Source organism: Spinacia oleracea, chromosome 4 (genome assembly GCF_020520425.1).
Source record: "Spinacia oleracea cultivar Varoflay chromosome 4, BTI_SOV_V1, whole genome shotgun sequence".
Classification (NCBI taxonomy): domain Eukaryota; kingdom Viridiplantae; phylum Streptophyta; class Magnoliopsida; order Caryophyllales; family Amaranthaceae; genus Spinacia; species Spinacia oleracea.
This window is the reverse complement of record NC_079490.1, coordinates 146,936,133-146,948,026: the sequence shown is the minus strand read 5'-3', so window position 1 is coordinate 146,948,026 and position 11,894 is coordinate 146,936,133. Positions and strand designations below refer to the sequence as shown.

Genomic DNA, 11,894 nt, shown 5'->3' with positions numbered 1-11,894 from the left:
TGTCAAAGAATTTAGCTGGATTTAGTATCTACTGAGACTAGATGAGCTAAACTTACATGAATAGAATTCAATTGGGAATTATTCTGCAAAAGAATTTATCATGTATGATATAATATGAGGATCGCCAAAAACGTATCGTATGACTTTAGGCATGACGAACATATACCAATCTCTATTGATCTAAGTGAAGATCAACTAGATTGAGATCAAGAATACTTATGGTACTTGAAAAGGTACATAGGAATAGTTCTTGATTCAAGGAAATAAAGATATGCTAAATATTGATGCTACACGCATAAACACTGGCAAAGGATCAAGCAAAGACCCTTTGGAGTTAACCATTGACAAGGACGAGCTAAAGAGCATCGTGTTTCAAAATGGCAACATGGATTGGAGACCATGAGTTGTTGCGTGGGAAATTAAAATATTAATTTCTATGTTCTAAGATACAGCTGGAAAGTCTTCCACATATCTGTGAACTGCTTGGATAAGTAATTCCAAACAAAGCATCACTAGCAACCTATAAAGTTGAAGTAAAAGTACTTATTGCCTAAGAAGCAATAAAACAGGGTTGTTTATGTTAAAGAGTTCTTCACTGAACTTGGGTAGATCACATGTCTGTTGGCTTGATGGTTCTTCATTGAAAAAATGCGTAGAACCACTCTTGAAGCAAGAAAAGACTAGATCACAAAATAAACATACTCAAAAGATCTTATCATCTATCTCGAAGAACATTCGATGAAAAGGATATTAAGATTGGCAAAGCATGATAACTAAACCTATGCAACAAGTGAGAAACATCACTCACATTGTAGCACTGGAAATCAAGCATAGCTTTGAATTCCATGAACTGTTTTAGAAGATGGGTTTGAGGCCCATGGTGGTAAAACATTGGGGTTGAACATTTATCATATATGAAATGAATTTTCATATTCCATTTAATCTTGGTTTAGTATTAAATGATGAGTCCCTTCAATTTGACGATATATTCAAGATAGACTGTCAGGACCAGTCCTGTGACTAAGAAATGTCTATCAAGTGAACTTGAATGTCAAAGGTTGAAAATGGTCCCTAGTCTGAGTTTTCTATAAAATTGGACGCATAGAAAACGTTAGACGACTAGAATGCAAGATGACTAGTAGTACTGTTTCTTGAACTATGTGGACATGGCAATGTCATAATCATTTGCATAGATACTTACTTTGGGAAGACTAGTATCGGACAAGACCTATGAAACTTTACTGTAAGAGATGAAAATCTGTCATAAGTAAATTTCATTAAAATTATTAGACACTAAATCCTCAATACCTGAGTGATTTGAGATTACTTGTTTGAGAACTGGTTGCTTTGACGTTGACCAACCGTCGCACCGTAAAAGGAGGCTATAAAGGCAACGCTCAGGTAATCACCTATCAAACGAAGTCTAATCTCAAGATCGCAAGATTGGGATTGTCCTCCCATAAATCGGGATGAGATGCTTAAAAGTTGTACAAGGCCACTCGGAGAGCTAGAAACTGTGAAATGCATGGCCGTGCTCGGATGAATCATAGGCTATGATTATCTGTTTATTTGATCAGTTGAACTCTGAAACCGAGGAACACCTCTGGACATAATAAGGATGACAACTCTTACCTTATGTTCAAGAGCAAGCATCGAGCGACAAAGGAATTAGGAAATGCACACTTGTCCCTAAGGACAAGTGGGAAACTGAAGGAAATAATGCCCTTGGTCCAAGTATGCATTCTATGTTAAGTCTAATAAGTGCGGTTCAGTATTAATTAACAAGTTAATAATTCAGTGAGATCAAGTGAGCTGAATGCCTAGCTAGAGGCCGCTTCAGTTCAAGTGGAATTAATGATATTAATCCACAGCTTACTCTTGACTGAACCCGTAGGGTCACACAAATAGTACGTAAACGGATCAAGTATTTAATGGCATTAAATACTCCATCTATGGATATTCGGAATCGACGGATCTTGGTTTCAGTGGGAGCTGAGATCGTCACAAGGCAAGAAATGAATACTCCGGAAACGATGATATTGCCGGAAACGGAAATATGGATCGTATCAGAAATATAAATATTATCCAAGTCCTAGATGTTGCCGGAAACGGAAACATGGTACGTATCGGAAAATATTATCGGAAATGGAAATATTGCCGGAATCGGAAATATTGCCGGAAACGGAAATATTGTCAGAATCGGAAATATTATCGGAATCGGAAAATAATTCCGGAAACGGAAATATTAAATATTTGTTCGAAACGGAAATTAATTCCGGAATCGGAAATATTAAATATTGTTCGTATCGGAAATGAATTCCGTAATCGGGAAATTAATCGGAAGCGTATCGTACGAATTAGCATCGGACGAGGCCTGCCAGACGAAGGCCCAGCACGAAGCCGGGCCATCGCCCAGCAAGCCAGCGCGCCACAACGCACCAGCCAAGGCTGCACCAGGCCCACCGCAATGCAGGCCCAGCGCGCGCCAAGGCTGTTGCAGCGTGTGGGCCTCGTGGCAATGGGCTGCGAGCTTGCGGGCTGCGCGCGCGCGCATGGCGCCCCTCGTGGGCTGCTGTGCGTGCGTGTGTGTGTTTGTGTGCTATACGAATCCTAAAGCTATCAGGTTTTGACATATGATTAAATTCCTAAACCTAAAAGGATGAATTAATTAAATAAGAATTCTATTAGGATTCTAGTTTAATTAATTCGTATCCTAATAGGATTCCAGTTCCTTTTCCATACCTCTATAAATAGGTGCCAAGGGCTCATAATTTATATCGAGAATTCAAGTATTCAAAGTGATTTTTGAGAGCAAAAATTTAGTCATACAATTGCCTATAATAGCCGAAAATTCTAAGTACCTTAAGGGCGATCCTAGTTGGTCAAGCTTAAGGCGGATCCGGACGTGTTGTGGACTATCTACGGAGGGACGACATTTGGAGTCCTAAAGACTTGTTCTTGTTCGGTTCGGGCGCAGCTAGGGAAGGCACGCAACAAAGTGTATGCATCTAAACTATGCTAAATGATTATGTGTAAATAATATGCTTTCCTGGCTTTATGGTTTTTCCGCATGATTATGAATTGTCATATGTATCATAACCTAACAGGTAGTGCCGCCTGAAGGTGCTACAATTTTTGATTGTCCTCCCGGCCATATTGCTGTGTATGCGAAGCATTTTGATTTTGGGCTTCGCTTTCCTTTGCATCCTTTCGTTGAGAAGATATTTCGAGCCTGGAATGTCTATTTGGCCCAGGTTACACCTACTACTATCAGAACCGTTATTTCTTTTGTCTGGCTGTGTCTGTTTAAGCAATGGTCGCTGACATTGAATTTATTCAAGCGGTTGCTGTGGTTAAAGAAGGACGGTGAGACGGGGTGGATGTCGGCATATAATGCAACAAAAAGGAAGACTGTGCATCCTCCTATGTCGAGCTGTAAAGACTGGCAGGATCGTTTTTATTTTGTTCAAGTTCCCGACGATTTTCTTCTTCGGCGGACTTTTACCAAACCTAGGCCTCGAATGGAGCAGTATAACCAGCGTGGTTTGGGCCGTCGGGAAAGAAAAGCATTTGATTATTTAGAGTGCGACATTCTTGATGTCGGCCTCAGCAAAAAGCAGGCTGTAATTAGAAATTGGCTTCCTAATGCCTATTATATTTTGGGTAGCCAACCGTTGTCTGCTGTCGGCTTATGCAATACTCATTGCTTTGGTAAACACACCATTAGTTGATTTGCCCGGCTGAAAATACTCATTTTTTCCTTTATTTTGTACAAGTGTTTTTCCGGTATTAATTCCTTTGTCGTCTTTTTCAGGTACGAAAACCTTGGATAGAGAACTTCTTGGTTTTGACGAGAATTGGAGACCTGTGTGCACGCAGCCTCCTCAACCTAAAGCTAAATACGACACAATATCAACGTATTCGACACGAGCTTCCTCTCGTCGCTCTACTACCACTGTTGCGAAGAATCGCGTGAGTGCCGCCTGCAAATCCAAATCCTCCTCTGTTGTTGTTTCTAAAGCTCCGCCTTCATCCACAATGCAATCCAATCCTACCGGCCGAGGTGGAGTCCGTCGAAAAAGGTCATCTTTTAATTCCAGCCTGTCTAATCCAACTAAGAGGGCAAAGGCCACCGGTGAGGATGATGTTCTCGCCGATCTTGAAACGAATGAGCCTGTCTTGGAGTCTGCCGCCAAGAAAACTGCTGATACCACCCTTCAGGTGCAGTCGTCTCCTCAAGCTTCTATTTTGATTTTGGACAACGAGGGTCCTGTCGGCGGCTTTGTTGAGGACTTCCACCGCCAAGCTACTTCTGCTGCTGTTACCGGTGGTAATTCTAGTATGCCTCTTGTTAGTCGCAGTGAGAACAAGTCTGGGGATTCTAGGCTGAATTATCACCTACCCCTCCGCACCGGTGGTTGGATCGAGGATACTCCTTTCAAAATTCCACCGCAAATGAAGTCATGGTTCGAGACTCCTGGCGGCGAACCTACCGATCAGTTTTATCCCACCATTGACTTGTTGTGTGGGGAGTCGGTGGCTACTGACTCAGCTAAGGACGGTGGTGACTTAGGCTACCGCGCTTTTAAAGATTTGATAACGCCTGCTGACAGGCCACAAGGTCAGATTGATGCCCCTGATGCTCAACACTTTAATGACCTCTACAAGGTATGTTATCTTGTTTTTTGTATATACATTTATTATATATATATTTTTTATTTGCAATATGTTCATTCGGTTGAGGGCCGTTTTGATTCCCTTCCTTGTTTTATGTTCAGGCCGTTCAGTCCAGCATGGACTTGTACTATGTTTACCGCTGGAATCAGCTGCAGCTGACTCAGAACAACATTGATATGGCCGACTTAAGGAAGCGAGCTGAGGATGCTGAGTCTTTGCTGGAAGACAGCAAGAAGAAGTTGGATACTGCGACTTCTGATTTGGAGGCAGCTAATAAACGGCTCAAGGATATTGAGCCTGATATATGCGTTTTATATAGAGTTTTTACCCCCGTCCCTTAGTACTTTTATGTATCAAACGTGCTCTTAGGAGCCGTTTCTAGTACTAATGTGTGTTATTGAGTGTGCCTTGAGTTTCAGGTTTGATTATGAGAAATTGGTCGTTTTAGATCCGTTTCATTGTTGATCAAGGCCACTATATGAGTCCGAGAAGTTCGGGACCTCCATCGTCGACTTTCGGGAGCCTTAGATGCTTATGGTTGAGCCCCGGGAGTTAGACTTGGTGATACGGGCGAGATACATTGAAGATTGCAAATCGCCCTGGAAGCTGAGGGCGAAATGCAACCATCGGGCGGAATTATAAGCAAGCTAAGTTCATCAACGCGCGCCCGATCGGGCGCAGCTCGCCCGATCCGGATCGGGCGGTCAATCTGGAGGCTTTGTGGAGATTTCGCAATCCGCCCGATCGGGCGGATTTTGGCCCGATCGGGCCGACTATCGAGTGATTCGCCCGATCGGGCGAAGCGTCGCCCGATCGGGCGACGCCAACCTCCAGCAGTTTTTCGCGTTTTTAATTCCGTTTTTAGGCCTTATTTTGGCAAAACTATATAAGCAAACTTGATTTATTTTTTAGGGACATCTTATTTTCGAGCACTAAACCCTTAGTTTATTTTTCTAAGTTTTATTTCCTCTCTACATTAATTCAAACACTTAGTTCGATTTATATAAAAACACAAGCTTTCAATTTCCATTGTTCGAGAATTAGGTACTGCTTCTTACTTTAATTTATTCTATTGCTTTGATCATGTTTTCCATTATGTTAATCGCTTTGTTATTAGTTATCATGAGTGAGTAGTTTAATTTCTAGGGTTTAGGGGATCCATGAATGCATGATTGGGATTATATGTGGACTTGATTATTTGATTGATTGATTATAATTTCTATAGCTTATTATTATTGCTCGTCAATTCTGTTCGGCCGGACTATTTTGATTTGAGTTTGATTAACCTTAGATTATGCGCCGAGAGGTATAAATCTGATGTTTTTGGTCTGTGGCTATTAGATAGGAATTATTTCTAGTACGTAGCGAGAGCCCGCTAGTTGTTCTATCCTAAGGAATTCATAAGATTCGAGAGATGCATGTTTTCCTAGTTATGATTGTTAATTAATTGTTATTGTCCGTTGTCCAATCCCGGTCTGCATTTATGGTGAACCGCTGCCCTAGATTCCCTTAATATTGTTATATTCCAGTTTAATTATTTGCCTTAGATTAATATACAAACCAATCCAATTCTTTGTTACCAGTAGTCTAGATTAGTTAATTAATATTAGAAAGAACATTGTTTCCCTGTGGATACGATCCCTGCTTCCCTTGCTATATTTTTAGTTGGTGAACGTTAGGTTTATCTTTGATAGGAGTGCGATTTAGCCTGTCAGAGCCTAGGCTGCAGGCTGAGACTGAGAGGGCAGACGGCTTGGGTCAACAGCTGACGAGTGTTAATGAAAGCTTGCCGTCAGTGAAGAAATCTGCCGCCAAGAAGGCTGTTGATAAACTTCTTCAGTCTGACTGGTTTAATGACATTCTGACTCTGCGCCATAACGGCGGTTGGTGTGCTGCGCATCGGGTCGTTTGTCATGTGAAGAAGCTGGACGAGGATGGTTGGCAAGAGTTTGAAGATGGGTATGAGGAGAAAGAGCTGTACAAGGTTGCTACCGGCTTTGAGCCTCAGGAGCTACCCAAGGCGGTGATTTGCAATGCTAATCAGAGGACCCTGCCTCCTTTGGATGTTCCGGAAGCAGCCTATTGGTCTGATGATGAGCATGCCGTTTGACGGTTTCGGCAGTCATCACCTCCCTCCTCTTGCGGATCTTCTTCTTTTCCCAGTCGGCCTCATACTTGTTAGGATTTTTATTTTTTGGCGGCTGGCTTTTGATTTTTTGGCAAATGCTGTTAGGGCACTTTAATGTTGATGTAATTTTAATTTAGAACATCGTATTATCGTGGCGGTTTCGGTTTTATTCGGCATCCCTTTGTGCCTTGTTATCAGCTAATCACTTCGCAAGTTTTTTGGGTGATGGCTGTCGGTTTTTCGTGTGTTTCCTTTTGTGGCCATGTATTTATAACAAGTAATTTTTGATTTCATATTTACTTCATTTTGCGTATGATACTTCCAATTATGCCGGTATTACTACCTTGCCAACTTGTTGAATGTTATATTTTGAAATGGAGTGCACCTTAACGGCGTTCATTTTCTCTAAAGCTATTAGTTATATCAGTTTATTATGGATTGCTACGCTTCACAGTAAAGTGCCCATACGACATTTATTTTCTTTACAGCTACTGATCACCTCCATACACTTCGTTTACGGCTACTGATCTCATTTTTACACTTCGTTGAATGCTATGCTTCACAATGGAGTGCCCCTTAACGACATTTATTTTTTCCAAAGTTACTAATCACATCAACATTATTATGGACTGCTACGCTTCACAGTAAAGTGCTCAAACGACATTTATTTTCTTTACAGCTACTGATCACATCCATACACTTCGTTGAATGCTACGCTTCACAATGGAGTGCCCCTTATTTTCTCCAAAGTTACTAATCACATCAACTTATTATGGACTGCTACGCTTCACAGTAAAGTTCCCAAACGGCATTTATTTTCTTTACAGCTACTGATCACATCCATACACTTCGTTGAATGCTACGCTTCACAATGGAGTGCCCCTTAACGGCATTTATTTTCTCCAAAGTTACTAATCACATCAACTTATTATGGACTGCTACGCTTCACATTAAAGTGCCCAAACGACATTTATTTTCTTTACAGCTACTGATCACATCCATACACTTCGTTGAATGCTACGCTTCACAATGGAGTGCCCCTTATTTTCTCCAAAGTTACTAATCACATCAACTTATTATGGACTGCTACGCTTCACAGTAAAGTGCCCAAACGGCATTTATTTTCTTTACAGCTACTGATCACATCCATACACTTCGTTGAATGCTACGCTTCACAATGGAGTGCCCCTTAACGGCATTTATTTTCTCCAAAGTTACTAATCACATCAACTTATTATGGACTGCTACGCTTCATAGTAAAGTGTGAAGGAATTATGTCCTTAGACATTTCCGGCAATTACTAAATATAAATAGGAATTAATTATGAAGATAATAAGTTAATTATTTTAGTAATCATATTTGCTTGCTAGAGAATAAATGTGATTAGCAGGACAATATTGATTGGACCTACAACTAAAATATATTAATCCTATAAGGTCACACATATAAGCATTAATTGGAATGGGCCCAAAAGGCCCGATGGCAACCGGTCTGTTAAGGGAAGAATGTTGGGCTTTGGTTTTGTGTTAACCTAAAACTCTCACATTATAATAGTTATAATGTCAGGGATTTAGAAATCACGTTCATTCAATATCTGACAAAAGGAAAACACAAAAACCCTAATTCTAATTCTCTAAACGCCGTACATCCCAAACAAAGCAAGAGACAGATTGTGATCGTTCTCTTCCGTACTAGCATACGTGGGATTTAATTCGTGCTTGTGGACTGAGTAGAGGAGCAACAAGTGGGGCTCTAAGATCTTCGAAGCTTGCATACGAACGGGAGAACACGCTTCAAAGGTGATTATTCTTTCGACTTAATCTGATCTATACTATTGTTATGCATGAGATCCTGTGATAGATGTTAGGAAATTGTTTCCTGAAATTCCGCTTTATGCATCTATATGTTCCTACAGTGGTATCAGTTTTAAGCCATTCCTTGACTGACTCAAGCATGGTCTTGTCGTTTCCTATGAGAAGTATGTCATCCACATACAAGACTAGGAAAGCAATACTACTCCCACTCAACTTCTTGTATATACAAGATTCCTCTTCATTTCTGAGGAAGCCAAAAGATTTGACTGCCTCATCAAATCTGAGGTTCCAACTCCGGGATGCTTGCTTAAGCCCATAAATGGACTTCTTAAGCTTGCAAACTTTTCTTGGACTGTTTGGATCTTCAAAACCTTGTGGTTGTGTCATGTACACATCCTCTTTCAAGAACCCATTCAAGAAAGCGGTTTTGACGTCCATCTGCCAGATCTCATAGTCATGAAAGGCAGCAATCGCAAGAATTATCCTAATGGATTTCAGCATGGCTACTGGTGAGAAGGTTTCATCATAGTCAATACCATGAATTTGTCTAAAACCTTTTGCCACTAGTCTTGCCTTAAAGACATCAATGTTTCCATCTTTGTCCTTTTTCAGTTTGAAAATCCATTTGCAACCTATGGGTTTAACCCCATCAGGCAAAGCAACCAAGTCCCATACTTGATTTTCAAACATCGAATCCATTTCGGATCTCATGGCTTCAAGCCATTTCTCGGAGTCTTGACTCGTCAAAGCATTTGTGTAGCTAATAGGTTCCTCATGTTCTAAAATCTCTATTTCAGAACTTTCAGTCAAAAGGAAATCAATATATCTCTTTGACGGAATGACAGTCCTACTAGACCTACGTTGGGGAACAACAGGAGAAGTTTCCACCTCATTAGGTTGAGGGACTTCGCATGGATTATCTCCAAGTGGGACGGTAGAAGGCGCATGAATGGAATGCACCGCCTCCTGAGCATTTTCATGCTGGGTCGTCTCTGACGAGGTGTGAACCTCATCCATTTGTTGCTCATCTCGAATTTCTTTGAGATATACATTACTCCCACTTGTTTTTCTGGAAATAAACTCCTTTTCCAGAAAGACACCATCGCGAGCAACAAACACTTTGTTTTCGCTTTGGTTGTAGAAGTAGTATCCCTTAGTCTGTTTTGGGTAACCCACAAAAAGACACTTATCGGACTTGGGTGAAAGCTTATCAGAAAGTAAACGTTTTACATAAACTTCACAACCCCATGTCCTTAGAAAAGACAATTTTGGAACTTTTCCAGTCCACATCTCATATGGCGTCTTTTCTACTGCTTTGGACGGAGCTCTGTTGAGTGTGAATGCCGCTGTTTTCTTTACTGTTACTGATCACATCCATACATTACCTTTGCGTGTTGATTTATGCAGCGTTTGTTTTTTTTGCTTTTTTCTTCCTTCATTTATGGACTGGACGTATTTGAGGATCGCCCTAATTATACATAACAGCAAAATGCAGACTGCTATTGCAATCAGTATGCTCATACATCCTCATTACAGTTTTTTCAAACATAGTACTTTCTCAGAGTACTGGCGTTCTAGGAGTTTTTGAGTGCGGTACCATCCATTTGCATTAACCGGTATGATCCAGGAACAATTTCCTCCCATATCTGGTATGGTCCTTCCCAATTAGCTGTCAGCTTTCCTTGAGCATTTCCTTTTCTTGTTGCCGTCGTTCTTCGCAGTACCAGGTCTCCTACTCCTAGAGGCCGGTGTTTCACTTTCTTGTTGTATGCTCTGCTCATTCTGCTTTTGTATGCTGCCGAACTGATTTCTGCTTTCATGCGGATTTCTGGCATGAAATCCAACTGATGTCGTAGCAGTTGATCGTTTCTTTCCTCATCGTAATGCTGGATTCGCATGGTTGGCAGAGCCATTTCTGCCGGTATGACCGCATCAGATCCGAAGCTTAACTTAAACGGACTCTCGCCGGTAGCCTCCTTGATAGCAGTTCTGTTGCACCACAAAATTTCTGGCATAAGATCTGCCCATTTGCCTTTACAGTCTTCTAGCTTCTTTTTCAGTGCAGCCAGGATTTGCTTATTCGCCGCCTCTGCTTGCCCATTGCTCTGTGGGTGACATACTGACGAGTGAGCTAACTTTACTCTGTATAATCCTAGGAAGCATTGTTTGGGTGCACAATCAAACTGTGATCCATGATAAAAAAACTATTGCCTGCGGCAGCCCAAATCTTGTTATTATATTTTTCCATATGAACTTTTTCACCTGGTTTGCCGTTATTTTTGCTACCGGCTCTGCTTCTATCCACTTGGTGAAGTAGTCCACTGCTTCTATTAAGAACTTGCGCCCTCCAGCCGCCATTGGGAATGGTCCAACAATATCCATTCCCCATTGTGCGAATGGGATTGGGTTCAGAATGGGCATCAAATCATTGGCTGACAAGTTTATCACAGCTGAAAACTTTTGACATTTCTCGCACTTTTTTACATATGCTCGACAATCTTCTAACATTGTTGGCCAGTAATAGCCTTGCCTTTGACAGATGATGGCAAGGGGTTTTCCACCGGCATGGTTCCCACATGTCCCTTCGTGCATCTCTTCGATCAGCCTTGCTGACTCGAATGCTGTCAGGCACCTTAAGAATGGCAGGCTAAATGACTTTTTGTACAACCGTCCCCACAGGATGATGTACCAAACCGCGTCCCTTTTTGTCTTTTTGGCTTCTGTCAAATCTGCTGGTAGGGCTCCAGTCTGTATGTATGTTTGGATGTTATCGTACCATTCTGAGATAGTTGTGATGGCCATGACCCGTATTTCCTCCGACTCCGTACTTCGCTTATTCATGACTTCCATCATGACTGTTCTTTTCAAGTCGGCGACATTTGAACTTGCTAACTTTGATAGTGCGTCTGCCATCGTATTTTCTGCTCGGGGTACCAGATTAATGCTGAATTTCTCTAGCTGAGCCGACACTGACCTCAACTTCTCCAGGTATTTGACCATTGAAGGTTCTTTGGCCTCATATTCTCCGCTGAATTGACTTGCTACCAGCTGGGAGTCTGTTGTCAGTGTTACTCTTTTGGCATCTGCGGTGAGGCACATTTGGATGCCGGCAATTTCTGCCTCGTATTCTGCCTCGTTATTTGACGCGTTGAACATAAACTTTATAGCATACTCAAAAATGTCTCCTGTTGGCGATTTCATGATTATTCAAGCCCCACTGCCTGTCTGTGCGGCTGAACCATCCACTGACACATCCCATACTTCGGCTTGTACTT

The 11,894-nt window shown here is 41.6% G+C and overlaps 1 protein-coding gene across 1 annotated transcript; it reads right to left on the bottom strand.

The window, feature by feature from the left end:
- Positions 1-10,193: 10,193 nt before the first annotated feature.
- Positions 10,194-11,820, bottom strand: LOC110787742 (uncharacterized). Its single transcript, XM_021992387.2, has 2 exons — positions 10,882-11,820; positions 10,194-10,724 (listed from the first exon to the last, which is right to left on the bottom strand). Exons 1-2 carry the CDS (start codon positions 11,818-11,820, stop codon positions 10,194-10,196), a joined length of 1,470 nt encoding a protein of 489 aa, XP_021848079.2.
- Positions 11,821-11,894: the final 74 nt, after the last annotated feature.

What these genes read in the sequence shown, in the direction of transcription:
- LOC110787742 (XM_021992387.2), bottom strand. Translation starts at nt 11,820, where the DNA reads ATGAAATCGCCAACAGGAGACATTTTTGAGTATGCTATAAAGTTTATG. An exon ending in CAAAAATAACGGCAAACCAG is followed by an intron (nt 10,725 to 10,881) that starts GTGAAAAAGTTC and finishes TGTCACCCACAG; the next exon opens with AGCAATGGGCAAGCAGAGGC.